This window comes from Herpailurus yagouaroundi, unplaced genomic scaffold (assembly GCF_014898765.1).
Source record: "Herpailurus yagouaroundi ecotype Mexico unplaced genomic scaffold, PumYag 142, whole genome shotgun sequence".
NCBI lineage: Eukaryota > Metazoa > Chordata > Mammalia > Carnivora > Felidae > Herpailurus > Herpailurus yagouaroundi.
Window position 1 is genome coordinate 28,566,884 of NW_024412397.1, and position 20,080 is coordinate 28,586,963.

At 55.2% G+C, this 20,080-nt stretch overlaps 1 protein-coding gene across 3 annotated transcripts; it reads right to left on the reverse strand.

Moving 5' to 3' along the window:
- Positions 1-5,035: 5,035 nt before the first annotated feature.
- On the reverse strand, positions 5,036-19,474 carry SIGLEC15 (sialic acid binding Ig like lectin 15). 3 transcript variants are annotated; one of them, XM_040478935.1, is made up of 6 exons: positions 19,070-19,474; positions 11,790-11,849; positions 11,045-11,428; positions 9,557-9,943; positions 8,472-8,502; positions 5,036-6,721 (listed from the first exon to the last, which is right to left on the reverse strand). In XM_040478935.1, the coding sequence occupies exons 1-6, from the start codon at positions 19,119-19,121 to the stop codon at positions 6,640-6,642; spliced, it is 996 nt and encodes a 331-aa protein (XP_040334869.1). In that variant the 5' UTR covers positions 19,122-19,474; the 3' UTR covers positions 5,036-6,639. The 3 variants fall into 3 exon arrangements, with proteins under 3 accessions (XP_040334869.1, XP_040334870.1, XP_040334871.1); XM_040478936.1 differs by lacking the exon at positions 19,070-19,474 and adding an exon at positions 17,997-19,060; XM_040478937.1 differs by lacking the exon at positions 19,070-19,474 and adding an exon at positions 17,997-19,060 and having other exon boundaries at positions 11,790-11,871.
- Positions 19,475-20,080: the final 606 nt, after the last annotated feature.

Genomic DNA, 20,080 nt, shown 5'->3' on the forward strand with positions numbered 1-20,080 from the left:
CACCTTGGTTTAACATTAGTTGCTGGCCAAGATCAGTCTCATCGCCTGCCTGCATGATAAGCTAACAAATAAGGCGCTTTGCACGTATCCTTTAACACTGTCTGCTCTTCAGTCTGGACCAACTTCACAGCTTATTTTGAATAGTAGCTGAATTTTTTTCTGCTCAGTTAACTTTGTCTTCTTAAACAAAACGAGGAGTCTAATGTTGGAAACAAACATGTTGCTTTTTTTTTTTTTTTTCCAAGAGTATCCTCATACTGATCTTCCATTTGAATCTGGGTTGAGCTGGATAAAGTTCTTTGCTTATAGCCAGGCGCTCTTACAGACCTTGTCCTGGTCCTTGGTGATCCCCACACATTATAGAGCCATCAAGTGTCCTGCAGAAGCTACAGCTGACACTTCTTCCAGTCTGGGTAGGTTCCTGGTTTTTGGTGACAATAACTTGAAAAAAATAAAACTGAACTACTGACCCTGTTTGGGGATAATGAAATCACTAAGGAATGAATGTTGTTTATTAAAACTTTTATTTTTTAATGTATAGGTGTAATATCTCTCACTGAGCGCTGAAGGTTAGAATTTAGTTTTCCTTCAGTGGCTTAAAATCACTTATGTGGCAACAAGTACTTCCTGAGTGTGTTTAACTCTTTCCTTCCCACATGTATAGTGTGGCCTTTAACAACCACATCTTATCCGGTCATCAAATGTGCAATATTCACTTCTTGTTCATTGTTGAGCATTTTACACGCTTGTACAAAGATTGAGTTTTTATATAATGATGAGAAACAGAAATGCGAATGGGTTTAAGTAAAATCCTGCAAATAAACCAGAATTAAAATTGAATTTACATGTGGTGGACACGTCTCGTTTTTGGCAGATTGGTTGGCAGGTCTTTACATCCAGAAGTCACACTAAGAAAAATTTGGAATCAGAGAGCTTGTAAGGGGTAGAATCTGTATTTTGTGACATGCCACCACATGACACAAAGTTAAATTCAAAGAGAATTTAAGTCTTGGGGGTTTAAGAACAGGGGGCCACCTGGTGACCCCAGAGAATTCAGGAGAGCCCTGAGGGTCTACAGTGTGGCTGTGACCTTAGGAGGAGGAGGGACACGAAGCTGCATGAAGGCTCCACCACCAGACTTCCTGGGCGGGGCTGGGGCACCTTGGAGGTCGAGCTGCCAGGGGAGGGCAGTATAACCTGAGCATTGAAGCTCAGGGAGCTCTTTCTCTCACTTTCCTTAGCATTCGTGAGACACATCTTGAACGGGCCAAAGTATGGTGGGAGGGCCTGCACATTTGATTGGGGATTGACGTCAGTTTGGAATTTCTGTGGGACAGGGCCCCTTCCTCCCTTGTCTGGGTTTGGCTTCCTTTTTCCAGACGGAGCCACAGGATTTAGGGATTGGGAAGTGGATTAGAGGCAAGCTGTGCCACCTCCTAGTGTAGGAATCGGTTTCCTGTCTCTGGACCAGTGGGCTTTCTTGCTGGGACACACCCACAGAAATGCAGCGGGAAATGGTTCCTGTCACCCTGGGGCAGCTGAGAAATAGAGATGGTCTTCATCTAAGGGTGAAGGAGCCAGGAGCTTCCTCTGGAAACTGCTCTTCTGAAGACAGCCCTCTTCCTTCTTGGTCTTCCTTTCTAGCCAAACCCTTTTAGGAAACAGCCACACTTTCCTGGTCTGTCAGAGTGACCAACACGGCCCCTCTCCTGGACACTGTATTGTAATATAGCCTAAATTTGTGGCTGACACCAGATTTACTGTGGACCTTCAGTCTTCCTGGGCTGCCCTGCTCCCTGCCTTGTCTTTTTTTTTTTTTTTTTTTTTTTAATATTTTGAGGTTAGGGTGTGAGCATTGGAGGGGCACAGAGAGAGGGAGAGAGAGTCCCAAGCAGGTTCCATGCTGTCAGTACAGAGCCCGAAGGGGGCTTGATCTCACGGTCCATGAGATCATGACCTGAGCCAAAATCAAGAGTTGGACACTTAACTGGCTGAGCCACCCAAGCGCCCCCTGCCTTGTCCTTAGTCACCCTTCCTTAAGGCCCTCTGTCCACCTTCCCTTTCCAGTCCCACTCTTCTCCTCCTTCATCCCCTCCTCCTCCCCCTCCTCTTCTGGTGGCAGTATGGAGGTGAGTACCTGGGCTATCTTCAGCTCTGGGGACCCTTTGAGGTCACTTGCACACAGGACTTGGGGATGACTGTGGAAGACAAAGGTCTGGGGGCCCAAACCCCGGGAAACCCAGAGTTCCAAGTATTTCTGTATCCTTACGTTGGCAGATCATGTTTTTCTCCCTTTAGTGCATAAAACGTGACACAGAGGAAGGGGCACAGGAGACGAGGAGAGAAAGAGGAGGCAGCATGTTGGTGTGGAAGGAGCTGGGACCACAGCTGTTTTGTCACAAAACATGTGGGAAGCTGGCCAGGCCGCTTTCCTCCTGAGACTTTCCCTATTTTAAATGGGGATAATTGCAGCTTTTCCTGTTCCCTGGGTTTACAGCAAGAAGTCCCTGAGGCCACAGAGGTGGAGGCACTGAGGAAATGTTGAGGGGATGTTATTGGGGGAGAGAGGGCTGGTAGCATTGACTTAAGCAGCCAGGGCTGGAGGCCGGACAAAGCCCAGGACCCCCGGCTCTTGGTCTCTAAGGTCCCACTGGCCTGAAGGCCCTGTGACCAGTGGGCCTGGCGCTCCCGTCCAGGCTGGCTAAGGGGCTGTATGTGAACACTCAGCCCACTGTGTGTCATTTCGTCCCCAGGCAGGGCCTACCTTCAGTGTAGATGATCTCATGGACACTGTCTTCTCCTGTAGCTGCATCTCGATGTAAAAGCTCACTAGCTCCTCAAGGCAGGGGAAGTGTGTTGGGCTCTTGGCACATCTGGGTGCACCTCTTCCTCCCACTGCCCATCTCCAGGGGCAACAGGTGGAGGGCAGTCTCTGGGCTGTCAGCAGCCCTTCTGGGGACAAGCGGGCTCACATTCCCAGAGCACAGAAGGGACGGCTCTAGCTGCGCGTCCTGGGCCACACTGCGGAGTCCTGTCTTGAAAACGCCAAGTCTCCTGGGTCCCTTCTCTCCCTGACAATGTGCCGACTGAGCCCGTCGCCTGTGGCTCTGGTCCTTGCCACTGACAAAGCCTGAGTGCTCCGAGACGGTCGGGTTGGGGAGGACGGCAGCTCTGCTCCACGCAGGCCTCCCAGTGAGAGCTCCAAGCTCCTGGGGTCTGGTGATGGCCAAATACAGCCGCTTCACCACTCTCCCCTTTTGCCCCTGGAGCAGCCGCTTTATCTGGAGACTAAGCAGAAGGCTGCCTGTGCGCAGTAAGCAAATCGGTAGAGGGAGTGCCGGAGGGACCTTCTGCTGTCCCTTCTCTGTGTGTGCTCCCCACGGCCCAGCATGGAGTGTGAAAGCACTCCATCAGCTGCGTGTTCCTTTTAGGAATGCCACTTCGGCGGTTTCTGGGACGCCCTCCTTCAAACTGCACATACCATAAGAAGGAGCACTGGGTGGTGAGCTCGCACCCTTGGAAGTCAGCCCACCTGGAGGCAGCCTCAAACTTTAGCTTGTTTAAGAATCGCCTGGAGTCACCTGGGCCCTGGCTAGAGACGACGAACTAAGAAAGACATTTTGAGAACTGGGGAAATACGAATGTGGGCTATATGATGATATTATTCAATTATTGTTAACATTTTCTCAAACGTGAAAATGGCATTGGAGTTATGGAGGAGAATGCTCTTGTTCTCTGGAGATGCAGCTGAGGTATTTAGAGGCGAAGCACTGTGGTGTCTGCAGTTGGCCCTGAATGGTTCAGTAACTGTTGGATGTAGGTGGTGGGTACCTGGGTGGTCATCTTCCTTTTTCAGCTGTGTGTGTGTGTGTGTGTGTGTGTGTGTGTGTGCATGATTGAAAATGATCATAATACAAAGTTAGGGGCAAAAATCACATGAACATCTGTTTAAAATTCCAGCACCCAGCCTCAGAGCTCACTTTTAGGAGGCCCAGGTAGCACTCAGGATGGGGATTTGAGCAAGCTCCCCAGGTCCTTCTGATGCAAACCACTTGACCTTCAGAAACCACTGCAGAAACACGGCTCTGAGAGCCTGGGGTCTCGAGGTGGAAACCCCAGCCCCAGAGCATGGCTGGGGCTCTGGAGCAGGTGCAGCAGTTGGACAGGTGAAAGCAGCATGCTGAGCAGTAGGGGGAGTCAGCGTCCTGCTTGGCCCCTTGTTCCTTGGGAGTCAGCGTCCTGCTTCTCAGCCCTGTCGGGGGCAGCACTTGCTACCATGTGGGAGCCCCCTCTAGCTGCAGTCCCAGCTCCAGCCCTCATGCTCCAGCAACTTTGTGTGGCTTCAATATCATGCCGTGTCTGACCACCTGGCCTTTTCCCAGACTGCCCTTTCCGCTTAGAATCACCTTTGTTCTCATCTTCCGACTTCCATTCTCCCCCATTTACGTGGCCGGCACGTGCCTTCTCCATGTCCCCTCCTCTAGGAAGCCTTCCCAAGACTGGGTCACTCTTCCTTCCTGGGTGCTCCCATAGCACCTTCAGCATTCTGTTGCCCTTACAGGATTTCCCACTGACTGGTCTGTCGCTCCCTAACGTGAGAAATTTTACTGTGGAGCCCTCGGGGCTGTGCCCACGCTTCTGGCTTCCCTCCTTCCAGGCATCGTGTCGGGCGCACTGCCCGGCCCCCTGAGGGTGAGTGTGGCATGTTGGTAGTTCTGGCCAATGAGTTATGACCTCAAGGAGGAGACCCTCGAGAGCTCTCTTTCTATCTCCAACCCAACGACCCACAACAAGAGATGGCGGGTCCTTGGGAGCCTGTGTTCCTGAGTAAGTACAGCAAGCAAAGCTCTAATGCCGATCTGTGGTGGGCATGTAACTCTGGTGCGAATAAACCCTAGTTGCTTTCAGCCACTGTGATTTTGGCTTTGTTAACACAGCACAACCTAACCCAGACGGATCGAGACGCATACCTCATTCATTTCCGTATGCCCAAACACCTGGCCCAATTCCTAGCACAAAACAGATACACAGAAAATAATTGCTATCATGGCTTTTTCTTGGCTGTGAAACGGGCCTCAAAGACCAGGCAGACGTTTCAAACCACACCACCCCTGTGTCCCTCGCTTCTTCCCTGGTGATATGGGACTCTCCATGGAGGTGCCCAAAGTATCCTCATACGAGGAGGTACAAATTCCAACTCCTCTGACCTTCTGACAGTTCAGACAGGCTCCTGGATGGATCCCAAGTTAACCATGAGCTGCTGTCACCCACTTTCCCTGGCAAAGGCTCTGCTGAGCAAGGGAAACTTGTCACCCACTGCCCTGCTTATTAACTTGTGAAGATCCCTCACACCTCAGGCCACCTCCCCAGCAAAGCATCAGCGAGGACCCTTCCTATTCTAGGCCGCCACCCTAGCTTTGGGAAAAGTCCTGAGGGAAAGACTGTCCCCATTGCTTCTTCGGTGCCTGGCCCGGTGGCCCTTTGCTCTTGCCAGCTTGCCCTGGGCTCAGGCACACCTCCTCCCTGTCCCCTGAGCCCAAGAACTGCAGGAGCTAAAATGCACAGGCTCACACAGAGGTGTGAACACGGAAGGCAGCACCCTGCGGTCAGTCTGCGAGGCCTCGGACAAATGCCATGGAATCGCTGGTGCTTTTGGACCTCGCACGTGCAGGGTGGATGCAGGTCATAGGTGGAGGTCACAGCCACAGCTGCTTTATCCACACGAACCGGCAGCCCAGACTTCCCCTCTGACCTCTCAGCTCTCGGTCCTTAAGGACAGTGAATCCCAGATGCTGTCAGATGATGGGTGTTTCTTTTCCCAGGGGACCCAGCTCAAGGCAGTGCAGAGCAGCCAATGGGGCAAGAGGTAGGCACAGTGTGTGAGGCCGTCACAGACGAGACCCCGGGGGCAGGGGTACCGGGCTTCTCACCGCTGAGTTGATGTTCCTGGGACCACGGATTTGCACAGCCCCAGACTCAAAGGTTTGCTCTCTGGAATCCTTGTTCTTGGCCAGGCTGGTGTGGGGCCCCCACTTGTCCAAGAAGTCTCTGCACGTCCCAAGGGTGCCTGCAAGGAGGAGCCCGTGGCTTCCCCCCAGTCCCCCGCCCGCTGCCACATCTGTACATGGTTCTGTACTTCGCGAAGTCCCTTCACATCCATTATTTCTTCAGATCTTGATAGTCCTAGCAGCCAGGAGGGAAGATTATTGTCCATGTTCCAGAATGGACAAACTGAGACTCAGAGAGGTAAAAACATGCCCTAGTCGACACAGCAAGTCAGAGCCTGGGAGCCCCTCTGACCAGTGTCTTGCCCGTTTTATGATGGCGTTCTATGTAAGAAAGGGCCAGAACTTGTCTGTGAGCTTCACGCTGAGCTCACGCACACACGCACAGACACGTACACACACATACAGATTCTTTCAAAATGCTGGTCCCAGTGATGATGGGGGCTCTGGGACAGACATCCACGTAAGAAACCACTGAGCCTCTGTGAATGGGGTCTGGACTCCCTTTGTGGGGGGTTGCCTGGCAAGGGGCTGCCAAGGTGGCTGGCAGCCAGGAAGGGCTGTCCCAGCCAAGCCTGGCATTGGCCTTCGCTCCTCATGCTGTACAAGAGGATGCCAGTGGCCAAGGGGCTCCTCACGGTAAACATGTGGCTGCTGGTGGGTCCCGAGGGCTCATCTGGCTCAAATTCTCATAGTTGGACTCCTGAGCCTGGGGCCTGTGGACAGGAGAGAGTCGGTTGACCGCCCGATACAGAAGTGGGGTCATCACCAATTGCCCAAACCATGCCCCAGCGACGGGCAGGAAGGAGAGACGAAAGGCGACTGGAGCCTATATCCAGCAGGGCTTGCGGACCAACTAAAGGGTGGAGGAAGGGTAGGGGCAGCAGCTGTGGAGCGGGGAGGAGGCTAACACAGGGGAAGGCAGCCCAGACCACAGAGGTGCTATCTTCTCGAAGGGATCTCATTGGTGGCTTCAGCTGTCTTGTGTCACATGCCCTCCAGACTGACCTCCCGGGCTTGGCCTCCTGAGCTCCAGCTGCTCTGCTGACTTTGACTTCTCCCCAGGGACATCTTAACAGGCATCTCGCACCTACATGTGAGTGCTCCCATGATCCTCACCACCACCCCCTTCTCTCTCTCTCATCTTCATCTTAGTGGCACCCAGGGCGACAGCTCCAAACGGGGCACCCTGGCTGCCTCCCTCACTTGTGCTGCCCACCTGGCCCTATGGTCAGCCCCGCCTTCCACCAGTCCCACCTCCCCACCTCCGCCACTCGACCTCCTTCCTAGTGTCAAGCCGGCCTCAGCTTTGGTCAGCAGCCACCCCAAAGGTCCCCTGGCCCCCCTGGCCCCCACTCTTGTTCGGATGGGGCCACCTGTCTGCTTCAGTGATTTCTCATCGGCCCCTTTCCAGATCGCCCCTGAGCCTTTGACTTGCCCAGTGACTGCCTCCCTCCCCTGGGGCTCTGCTGCATGGCCCTGTCCATTTCCTTCGCAGCTCTTATTTTAGAATCTAAGATGATCTTGTTTAGGTGTTTATTAAATTCTCCACATCATGTGAGTTTTCTGAGGTCAGGGAGTTTTGCTGTAGCGTTAGCATCCAAAACAGCGTCTGGTACATGGCAGGTACTCAATAAATATGTGAACACTCAGCTTTCTGATTTAGGTGCCTTTAGCAAAGAAAAGGGACATGGCACAGGTTTCCAAGAATGTGGGGGATAGCTGGCCAGGCAGCTGGAGAGAGGGGACTGGGCTGGCATTATGGTTTTTCCAGCCCTCAGGGCACAGGCAGGGATGGAGTTATAGGAATGCCAGGGCTTGTCCAATGGGCCCTGAAAGACTGTGTTCCGCCTCCCCACTCCCCAGCATCCCAGGCACACCGCCCAGGGTCAGTGAATTGGATTCTTTCTTCTTCAACACAGACTTCCACATGAGCAGACACTGGGAGAGAAGGCGAGCCTGGACACGAGGGTCAGCACTTCCTAGCTTAAACCCTCTGAACCTCTAATGGCATTTTGTTTGTGAAACCTTCAGCTTTGGGGGAGAATCAGTGCCCCCAGGTGGCTTTTGTGTGAGTCTGCCTGTTCTACAATGCTTAGGAGAACAAGAGGAGACACAGCATTGAGGAATCACATCTAGGTGTGGACATAAAACAGAAAAATGGCCCTGCAGCACCAGGAAACCAGGCTGGTCTGGGAGAGATGCCAGGGCGAGGCTCAGACTGTAAATGCTGGGGGTGGGGTGGGGAGAGCAGGTCACCGTGGCCTGGTCAGGCCAAGAAGGACTTGGGAGACCGAAGAGGAAGGCTTTGGAAGGCCCCAGGGAGGGTCTAAACCCTGGTCAAGGTCCAGCCCCCAGACCTGCCCTTTGCCGTTCTTTATCCTTACGGCACGAGCCTTGAGAAGCCTGCATGCCTTGCTTGGCCAGTGGGGACTAGAGCCGGGTGGGTGAGGGCAGGGTACTCACCGTGGTGGGGTGTCCTGGGCAACTGGGTGCTCTGTGTAGGGACAGAGAGACAGAGAGAGGAGAGGCATGAATCTCCATGGTCGTCGCAGGCTACAGGCCCTGGCTGCCCACCCTACCCCACTGTGGAAAGTGGTCTGAAGGGACGTGTAACAAACACTAGCTGGCAGGGGGTGAAGTGGCCTGGCAGATGACCAGGAGTTAACGAGGAGGAGTGTGGAGTGACGAGAGGCCCGGCAGAAAGACCCGCCTTTCTGAGGACCGTGCAGCACAGAATGCGTGGTGGGTGTGAAGAGCCAGCAAGACGGACGGCACCGCCACAGGAAAGGAGGCAGCAGCCAGGGCAACTGTGACAAATTTTGGATTTCATCCCAGGAGAGGCTGAGGCCGGTGCTGCTGACCTGGGCCTGAGAGGCTCTGGGAAGCCCCTCTCTGGGGCACGAGCAAATTTCTCAGCCAGCTCAGCAAGAGAAGCGTGGGGTGAGCAGCAGCTCCTGAGGACACCCTGTTAGCTCACACTTCCTCACCTCTGTGTTTGCTGTTCCCTCTGCTTGTTTGCTTTTCTGAGTTAGCTCTCACCTTCCCTCCTGGCCCCTATCCAGATGTCCCACCAGAGTGAGGCCTGCCAGTCTGTGCTTGGGTGGTACCTGGGCTCCAGGACAGCCCTTCCCCCTGCAGACTGGGCACCTCTTACTCAGCTCTGTATTCCTAGCACCTACACAGCACACAGTAGGTCCTCAAGATGCTTACTGTAACATAACGGAACGGTGCTATCTGGGAAAGCCTCACGTGTGGTGGTGTCATTTATGGGGTGCCGCCAAAAGGGCGGCGCTATACTTTCTGGGTCTCTATCTCTGTGCCTCTGGCTAGAGGCAAGTTCCTTAACCTCTCTGGGCTCCTCCTTGGTGTAAAACAAGGTCCTGCTAGTTCCCACCTCCTGAGCTTTACGCAGGGAGAGGAGAGTGAGTTGGAGCATGGGTGCAGAAAGTCTGTTTGGGCTGGGTTACGCCAGGTGGTCAGCCGGGCTGCCTTACCTAGAAGGAGAGCCCCCGCCCCTCGCACCCACCCTGGCCCGGGGGTGCACCCACCTGGGCGGCGGCGGGCGACGGCGCGGGCGGCCAGAACGCCGAGCAGCAGCAGCGCCTTGAGGCCGAGCGCTCCGAGCGGGAGGGCGAGCGCCGAGGCCCCGGAGGCGCCGTGGAATCGGAACAAGTAGACGCTGGCCTCCGCGCGGCCCAGGCTGTTGGACGCCGTGCACGTGTAGCGGCCGTCGTGGACCAGCGCGGGCAGCTCGGCGGTCACCTGGTGGCCGTGGCCCTGTCCCTGACCCGGGCCCGGCACGGCGGCCGAGCCGTTGCCCAGGGCCGGGCCGGACCAGTCTAGGACGGGCGGCGGCTCCCCCTCGGCCGTGCAGAGCGCGCGGAAGGAGTGCGCCGGGCCCGGCAGCACCGAGAGGTTGACGATCCGCGGGGCGGCTGCGGGCAGCGGCCAAGGGGTCGAGGGAGAAAGCGAATCCTGGTCAGAGCAGAGGGGGCAAAGGAAACGGCAAGGGGGACCCCTCCCAGTCCCGTTTAGTCACCAAGAGATTTGGGGGTGGTTGGCTCAGAGAAGAGGGAGTAGGCGCTCTAGCGCCACAGTGCCTGGGTCCCAATAGAGATGTGGCCTTGGGCAAGTTATTCCGAAGCTCCGTGCCTCAGTTTCTTCATGCGTAAAATGGGGATCGTTTTCTTTATGAGGTCGTTGGGATTTGGCAAGTTAATACATGTGGGGTGCTTGGATTAGGGCGTGGTCCATTAGCAAATGCGCACTCAACGGTCGTTATTGTTGCGGTAGCTCAGGGCTGGGGACTGTCTGCTGGTAGGGGTTCAAGGGCACTTCCCACTCCCAGACAACCTGTCTGTGGCAGGGTGGCGAGGGCCCTGGGGAGAAACTGAAATGCACTCGGAGAGGCAGCCCGGCCAGCCCAAGGGCACATGGGAAGTTCGTGGCAGAGCCAGACTGGAGCCCAGAACCGGATCCCCACGGCAGCGGGGTGGGGCTAGGATATTTAAAAGCTCCCCAGCTAATTCCAGTGCACAGCCAGGGTTGAGAACCACTGTTCTAGGGACCGGGGATCCTGGTGCCCACTTCTTTATGCCAGGGTCTAGCAAAATACTGGGCACTGTGGGCTCCCTGGGCATCCCCCACCCCCCCCACCCCCCCGCCCAGGGGGCTGCGGGTGCCCTTCAGCGCACAGAGCACACATCCCATTGCAGCCTTTGCCATATTCAGGATTACTGTTCGACTAGTGCTTCTCGCCCCCGAGACTGCGAGCTCCTGGGAACATTCACTCTCTGCGCGCTTCATTACAGTGCCCACTCCCGGGCCCCATTCAGCCCTTCTCGGAGCAAGCGGTCTGCATTTTTAACTAGTTCCCACGTGGCTCGTAGCCATCGCCAGTGAGACCCCCCCGCCTTGCCCTAGAGAGATGGGCTGTGTATTGCTCCCCTTTCTATGCCCCGGCGGGCGCAGTGCCGGCACCGGGAAAGCCCTCTGGACGGGGCGGGAAAGGGCCGGGACAAGGGCACGGCGCTCACCGGTCACGCGGAGCCGGATGCCGTGGCGGCTCTCGTAGCGGTCGTGGACGTCGCCGGCGAACTCGACGCGGCAGAAGTAGCGGCCGTCGTCGGCCAGGGCGAGGCGCTCGACGCGCAGCGACAGGTCGTTGCGGCGCGGGTTGCCCAGCAGCCGGAAGCGGCCGTGCAGGCTCAGCGCCGTCTGGCAGAGCTCGCTGCCCCGCGCCGCCGCGCACCGGAACACCTGCGGGCCCGCGTACGCCTCGCCCGCGCGCCAGATGGCGGTGAGCGGCCCGTCGTAGTGGCGGTGCGGGTGCGTGAAGGTGCAGGGCAGCACCGCCGCCTCGCCCGCCGCCGCGCTCACCTCGGCCGGCACATGCATGGACCAGCGCTGCGCCGGCGCACCTGCGGGCAGGCGGCCGGGAGCGTCAGCCCTGCCCTGGGGCCGCGCCGGCCGCCATCCCTCGGACTCTGGGGGCGGGGGGAGGGGAGTCCCCACCGGGAGGCTTGGAAACCTTAGGACTCTGGGAGCGTCTCCCACCTGGGGGCCCAGAAGCCCACCCCATGACCGTGACCCGAGAGGCATCTCCCGGGATCTTGTCTCCCGGGACTCTTGAGGTGCCTGGGACTATTTGTCCCACTTCACCGACAGGCCCCTTGACCCCATACTCTTCCCTAACCCCTGCCGTGCTGGAGAAAAGCCCTGGATTCCATGGTTACATTACAGTTCCAAGACCCCCGCGGTAGTGATAATGAAAGCACTTACTGTGCACCTCCGTGTTGAGCAAGTTCCCGGTAGTATCTCTTTTAGTTCTCACAAATGATCCTAGATGTAAGCACAGTTATTCCTGGGTTGTATGTAATAAACTGAGGCACAGAGAAGTTGAGTGATTACATGAGGTCACACAGCTAGGAAGCAAAGCCAGAATTCAGACTCAGGACTGCCTGATTCCACAAACGCATGGAACCTTGGGGCTCATCCAAGGAGACCAACACTCCCATTTACAGAGGGGAAACGAGCCTTGGCAAGGGATGGTATGTTTTGAACTTAACGTGTTGAACGGGATGAGATTCTTTGAGAATCCGGGTCAACAGAAATGGGCTTCCCAAAAGGCCAGATGAGCTGAGAGACCAAGAGTGGTAGACCATTGCGCTGCCTTCTTGCTCTGCGCAAGCGCCTTTGGGCTGTTTCCTCACCTCCTGTGTTGTGAGCCTCTGAAGTATGGTTGAGCTAGGGTCTGGAAGCTGTGCTCCGCCTTCAGCTTGAAGATGACGGGAGAGCCTCCGCCCCTGTTGTTGCATATGTGTGCTGCTTTGGGGAAGGGGTGAGCAGGTGGGTGGGTGGGTGTTGGACCTGGGCCTTGGAGGATCAGGATAGGGGTGGTGTCTCCCTGAGGAGGGAGGACAGGCTGCTAGTTCTAACCAGCTACAACGCTGAATGCAGTTCACAAAAGGGATCCTTAGAGGGAATAATACACCCACTCTGGTATTTCCCAAGAGCTTTGTAATTTACACAATTCTTTTGTATACATCATGTCACATGACCCCCAAAACACCCTAGGGGAGAATGACTCGGGGAACTATTGTTATAGATGCGAAAATGGAGTCCCAGAGTCACACAGACAGATGCTGGGAGAAACCCAGCTTTGCTGACTCCATGTCCAGTGTTCTTTACTCTTTGGGGGTAGCTCATGTCCTGGTTTGGAATCCCCCTGGCCCACAGCGAGTTACCATCCGTCCTCCAAGAAGCCCATCCCATCTATGAATTATCTACAGGTCAGGACATTTCTTCTGCATAGTACCAACATCTGCCTCTACCCACATGACCCTCTTTGGAGCGTGCACTTCCTCTCACGGTGATGGCCCTTCTGGGACCCCAGCATGACTATCCTGGTCCCATTAAGTCTTCCCTTCTCTGGTGGAAGTCCCGGGGCCTCCTCTGCTCCTCCCCTTCCTCACTGCCCGCTTGGTGCTCTCCGTGCAACGTAGTGTCCTGAGCCGGGGACTCCAGATATGTGCTGCAGGGGTGTATGTTGCACGTGTTCCTGCAGGGGTGTGCCGCAGATGTGCGCCGTGGGGGTGCTGGACCAGCAGAGTGGGGTACGAATTGGGTTGTGTGAGCTTTGCCTCGTATAAAATGACACTTTGGGCTTGTGCCGAGCTTGCAATCCAGTAAAACCACAAGTTCTTTTTTCACGCGATCTGCTTATAAGCCAAATTTCGTTTCCTCTAAACAAGTGGAATTATGCTTTTGAACCCAAGTGGAGGACTTGACATTTACCTCTACTAAGAGCTTGTTTGCTCAGTTGTTAATAATCAAAGGGCCTAGTTTCAAATTTGAGAAACCCTTCCTGAAGGTTTTGCTGGTTTACTCAGTACCTCCAGCTACAGAAATGGTTTCCCCACTCTTGAGGCTCAGTCCCTGCCTCAGTTTCCCTACACTTCTCACCCTCTGTAACCTCAGCCTCGTTTGAGCTTCTGCATCTCGCAGGCATCCTGGAGCCAGGTACTGATTCCCCAGAGGTATTTTTTTGCTATTGTGCATTCATCAATTAGGAGGCGTTTATCAGACATGTCCCACTCTAAGCCAGGCACTTGGATACAAGCCAGGGTTACAAAGATCAATAGGTTACCTTATCAGCCTGCTGGAGCTCACCACTCAGAAAGGGAGACAGATCTGTGAACACATAATTACACTACAGCCTGCCAGGTGCTCTAATGAGGGACACGAACAATGTTCCCTCTGTCTGAACAAGTTTCTTGGCCCATATCATTCACCAACTTCCTCCCAGTCATCCCCAGGTCTCTGCTGAGTCTTCCTACAGAGGGAGGGCTTCCTTGAACCCCAAGCCTGGGTCTGGCACCCTTGCCTTCGGCCCCCGGCCTGGCAGAAGTACATCCTCCAGGCATCCAGAAGCTCTGGGAGGACAGGGACCACGTATGTGTGGTCGTATTTGTGTCATCACTGCCTAGCACGGCACTTGCCACAAACCAACTGATGGTGAATTGGATTGCTGTAAAAGGGCGGAAGGGAGGGTAATCAGGCTGGCAGGGGAGGGTGGTGTGGCTGGGGGAAGAGGAAGAGGTGTGCAAATATTAGTCAGCGAATGCTTGGAGGACCAGCAGATCCTCGAGAAAGAAGTGGGATTTTCTAAGATTTGGTGTAGACGGAAGGTGCTCTAGGCAAAGGGAGGTAAGGACATGATCATAGAGATTGCAGGCATGACGAGATAAGGGAGCCAGAGTACACAGTGCTTTGGGTGCTCACTGGGAGATATTCCTCATTTCATTTCATATGTACAACGACCCAATGAGAGACTCGCGATAGCCTCTTTTGGGGAAGAGAGAACTGAGGCTCAGAGAGGCCACGTGACTGCCCAAGGTCACTTGACTCACCAGAAGCAGAGCCAAGGCTTCCCCCTTGGTGGCTCACGTTTCTACTCTGTCCTGTGTGCTGTGTCACTTGGGGATGACAGTCTAGTTTGGAACATCCTGAAGTGGGATACAGATGGTCTGCCACGGCCTCTCCCTCCCTGGGGGCTTTGCTCTAGGAGCAGAGAGGGCACACAGAGGCCCTTTCGGCCAGTGTGAGGATCTTGGCTCCAGTTAGGGGGAGATTTGTGTTTCCTGTTTACCTGCTGGATGGTGTTTCAAGAGGAAAGCACCTGGCCTCCCTGTTACATGGAGACTTCGGACGCATCCACTCAGGGACTCAAGGGGAGGGTGGGAGGTCCCTGCAGGAACTGCCCAGGGAGCACATGCGTTTGCTTTGGCAGGAATCCAAGCTCCCCAGCATCATGTGACATTTGTCATTCCCTCTGGCAGCTCATGCCCGTCTTTAGGACAAGGGAGGGATGACTCCTGAACTAAAACCATGCCCCCTTATTGTGGAGTTTCTAATCTCCTTGCCTCAGGACTATTAGCCTCTGGGGACAGCAAGAGACCCACATTCTTCTCACTGTCCACCTTCACCACTCAGTGGTGGGCCACAGGGCATGCTGGCAAGCTTTCCTGCTTTGGCACAGCTGGACGTGGGTGACAGTCTCACTTGTGGTCATTCTTTCCTGGGCTCTTATGAGCACCCAGTCTCAGCCTGGCACTGTTCTAGGCTCACTCACTTATGGGTGATCTTTGGGCAGGTTACTTACTGTCCCAGGTCTCAGACTCCTCTGCTGCAAAATGGGGCGCCTAATACCTTCCTCATGGGCTTGAAGGTTGAATGAAGTCACACGTGTAGCTCGCCCAGCAAATGCTCAATGCACGTCAGCCCCCTTCTCTCACCAGCCCTCCCAAGGGAGGGTGCATACGAGGGAGCAGGGTGGGGGTGCTGAGCAGTGGTGGGAAGTGCTCTGGGCACACACCTCAAGCCGATGCAGCAGGGGTGAAGATAGGGAACGCTGACATCACACCTTTGGCGGCTCAATTTAGCATCTTAGGGACTGTGTGGGCAGTCAGGGTGGACCGTGCCTCCCAGGGGATGGCCACGTGGTGCTCAGAGCTGGAGTCCCTCAGACCTCCCCGGTGCTGCCACCCCCCTCGGCCCCATGATGGCTGACATCACCAGCAGACGGCAGCCACTCTCATGAGGCCAGCGATCTGTAAGGGGGCCACGCTCCTTGGGGACATTTGGCATGCTAGCAGGGGTGTTCTCAGGGAGTGACTCTGGCGGTAGCCTCTTGGGCATGGTGGCACCTGGAGTGTCAGGAGAGGACATTTGAGGGCAAGGGGAGATGTTCCTCTTGACCAGCAAACCTCACCAGGGAGGTGTGTGGGTTGAGCTGGGGCACACTGCCTTCCGTCCACTTCTCTCCTGCCTGCGTTTGCTCCCAGCAATTCTTTTTGGGGCCTGTGTGTTGTGCAGATAGGTTGTCAGTGGAGAAAAGGGGAGAAAGGGCTGCAGACCGGGGAGGGGGGTGGGGTGACAGAGAAAACAGGAAACCCATCTTGCAGTGTGAGCTGGACCCAGAAGTTTCTAGGGAAGGGATGAGGAGCAGGGATGCATGAGGGAAAGGCCTGGCTGTTCGCCTGACCTCGGGGTTATCCAGGCTTCTCCCGTAGCCTTGCCTCTCGGCCACACGGCTGTGGACGTGGCCCTGCTTGCCTGAGCTACAGATGGAGAGCCTCAGCTGACCGTGCCCCGCAGCCAGTGTCTGCCCCAGGGCGCTGCTCTCCCGAGTTCCCACGCAGCCTGTCTCTGCCCGTGCTTCCCTGGCCTTCTCAGAGGGCCCTGCTCCCTGTCAGTCCTTCTCCACCCCAGGTAGGACTTCTCAGCCCAAGCTACTGGCCACAGTAGCCGCCAGGAGCAGAAGCATCATCCTGGCTCGGGGAACTCTCCCATTTCCCCTCCGGACCCATGACAGCAGCCCATCTCCTCCTTGGCCTCTCCCCGCACCCCATGTCCTTGCTCACTACTGAGATTTGTCTCGCCTTTTGGTTTGTTTTGCGGCAGTGGTTCAGAGCTAATAAATTCCTTTGAGCACAAGCTTTGCTCTGGGCTCCCCACCGCTGCATGTGGATGGTGTAAAGGTTGGGGCTTGCACTCAGAACCCTCTGGTTCAGCCCAGGCTGTGACAGCCCAGAAAAGTGACCCGACTTCCATTGGCCTCCCTAAACAGGCACAGGGGTCCTTGCACTGCAGAGCTGGGGTGAAGAGTAGATGAGCTGCTTGTCAGGGCCTGACACGGGAGCCTTTGAGGGTGACAGTGACTATGATCGCTCTACCTACTCATCAGAGGCTTGTGGACCAACTGCAGAGTTGTCCGAAGTCACCCAAATGGTCAGAGCTCCCAGACCATTGTTCTTTCCACCTGCATGTTCCCTGGCATCTCCAGCTTTCTGAAAGCAGATCCGTGGGGAGCCAGACGGGAAAGACAAGAAGACAAGGGAGAGTGTGTGTGTGAGCCCCTGGGAGATTAGGGGCTGCCCCAGGGCGCTGGGTGCTGAGGGTAGGTGGCATCGGTAAGAAGAAGGGCACAGAAAAGGGAGGGAGGGTTTCCTGGACAAATTCCTCCCACTTTGTTTTTGCTGACGGCCTGCCCTGGCCCTATGCTCAGAGATGCAGCTGGGGGGCAGAATGTGATGCGCGGGGACCCTGCTCATGCAGCCCTGCAGGCTCCCACATTGCAGCCTAACCCAGCCCGGTCATCCGGCCTCTTGCCCAGGCCTGGTGCCACACAGAGAGGCTCATAGGTGAACGGTGCCAGAGGGGTCTCAGAAAGTGCGACCCTGCTCACCCTAGTTCCATGAAGCAGCTGCCAGTATGAGAAAAAGGGATCCCCTCCCCAAGATGCCTCAGCCTCCCTGGGTAAATCTCAGTACATGGCAGGAACACTTGCGTGGTTTAAGTTTTGTTCTTGGACACGTGACCGCTCCTACTTCCTCTAAGTCTTTTTGTCTTTGACTGATTCATAGCCCCTGAGCCTCAACAGGAGAAAAGAAATAAACCAAAACAAACACCCCCCACCCCCATCCCGCCAAAGCTAGCCTCTCTCAAGGGTATGTGATTTCAACAAGATTTCCTTGCCATTTCCTTGCACAATCACTGAGCACCAGGACTGTGCTGGGGGCTTTTATATACATGATCTAATTATCCTTCATAGCACCCCACGAGGCACCAGGGACCCCACTTTGCTGATGCTCAGAGAAGTTAGGCAACCTTCCCAGGGCCACACAGGTAGTAAATAGCAGAGCCAGGATTTAAAGCTGTGTATGACATCAACACTTATACCTGAACCGCTCTCTTATCAGCCCAAGATCCGGGCAGGGTCACCTTCTCCAGCCCCCACCCTCTAAGTGGCACCCTAAATCATCCCAGGGAGTCAGCCGAGTTAGGGCACTCTGGGAAAAGAAAGCCTCTTCCCTATCAGCCCCCACTGGAGGGCTCTGTCAGGGGACAACGGGCAGTGCAGGGTGGGGACTGGGGTCGGTCCAGTCTAGAGCCACACATCCCAGCCCCACCCTACACCACACTTACCAATTAAAGTGGCCAGCACTTCTAAGAGCTCTGTAGGCAGCTGCTCTTATCCAAACCCGACCTGAACTGGACTCTGCCTCTGTTGAATGCTCAAGAGGAAGGAAAAGGAGCCTAAGGTGTGGGAGTGTATAATCCAGTCATGGAGACAGGACCCCAAACAAGGAATGTTGCCTAACAGCTTAGAACACCATGATATCAGAGATCACTAATGTGGCACATGACGGCCAGTGGCCATGCACATGGAGGCACCGACACTGAGTCCAGGGACATATCCACAAGAGGGATGTCTCAGGCGGGGGTCTGGGAAAGGACTGGGGTCTGGGCCAAGGGGCTCGGAGGATGGCTTTTGTCATTTATCCCAATTACCCTCAACTATGTCGAGCATCAGAATGACCTGAGAAGATGGTTGAAGATGCAGACTTCTGGGCCCTGTTGCCTGATATTCTCATTCTGCAGGACTGGGGTGGAGCCCAAGGATCTGCATTTAAACAAATACTCTCTTCCCACTGAAATGCTGCTACCGATGGTCGGTCGGTAACAGAAACACCGTTCCCAGGGACACGAACTCACTGAGCTCAGTGCCAATGACGTCGGTACCTAAGCCTGCGGCAAAGGGTTCCCATTCACACCTTGGGATTCCCCCTGAGCGGTCAGGATGCCCTCTATCGGTTGCCCTGTTCCCCATGTGAAATCACCCCCACTCTTCCCCCAAACCCATTTTCCCTCTGGGCTGTGCCCATCGTGACACAAAGCACTTGGATGACCGCAACACCCGAAGTCCCTTCAGAGCCTGGACTGTCTGCCCCAAAGCTTGCCCACTATCTCCTTGGATCCTCACAGCGGTGGCTGAGCCGGTGGTCTTTCTACAGGTGGGGCTCAGAGAAGTCAGAGGATTGCCTAAAGTCACCGGAACCCAAGACGACACCCGGGCTTGAACTTGTGGCTTCTGTCAATGCAGCTTCCCTAAGTGCAACCCGGTTGTCCCAAGTTCAAGGAGAGAAGACTGTACCTAAGATTCTGTGAGCATCTATTCTGTTCTGAGCAGGGGCCACAGAGAAAAGTGGGAAACTTACCTATAGGGAGGATGCCCACCAGGCAGGCCAGGAGCCGGAGGGACCATTCCATGCTGTGAGTGTCTGGAGACCCCAGACCAGCCCCACACTCGCCTGGGCCACCAGCGAGAAGCCTCCCTGATGAGGAGAAGGCAGCGTGCCCAGGCCTGTGCCCCTACTGGGCTCCAGGCACCAGGGGAACTGGGGAGAGGCAGTTGGGCAGCCTGGATATGATCAGATGAAGCCCGTGGGGTTTAGTCATGTGGAAAACCAACAGGGGAACCACTCAGATGATTTTCCAGGACAGGAAACAGAGAAGCACTTGAGGAAGAGGAAGGACCCTTTCCTGGGGCCACTGGTCCCTTTGAAAAAAGTGCTGCTCTTTTGCTGCCTGCCCTCCCTTCCTCCCTTCTTCCCTTTGTCCTCCCTCTCCCTCTACCCGCCTCCCTTCCCCCTTCCCCTTCTCCCTTCCTTCCCTCTTCCTCCCTCTTTCTACCCTCCCCTCCCTTCCATCTTCCCTCCCTTCCTTCCCTCCCCCCTCCTCCCTCTCTCATTCTACCTTCCTTTCTCCCTCCCCCACCCCTCCTCCCTCCCTCCTTCTTTCTTTCCCTCCTTTTCTTCTCTACATTTTTAGTGTGCCAGCATGGGTTTTCATTTTGATGAAGCTATCTTCCTGTGGCCATGCTGATTCTGAAGTGGTGATTATTCACAGAAGAAAAGTCCTCTCCAAAATGTAGTCATCATTGACAATGGTTACGTTACCAAGCAGCATAAAAGGGAAATAGTAAACTTACTAAGCAAATCAATCCAGACGAACATGTCAAAATGCTCAGAACATCAAAATGTCAGATAGAAATATCCGACCACAGGGGCAGAATCTCGGTATCTGTGCCAAGGAGGTAATCAGAAAGCTGAACAGAAAAAACGGCCAGGTAGGAGGCTGGCCAAGGTGAGCCAATGCTTGGGGAGAGGGAAATGTTTTAGTTAGGATAAATGCTAATCTGTTGAGAGAGACAGAGAGAGAGAGAAGTT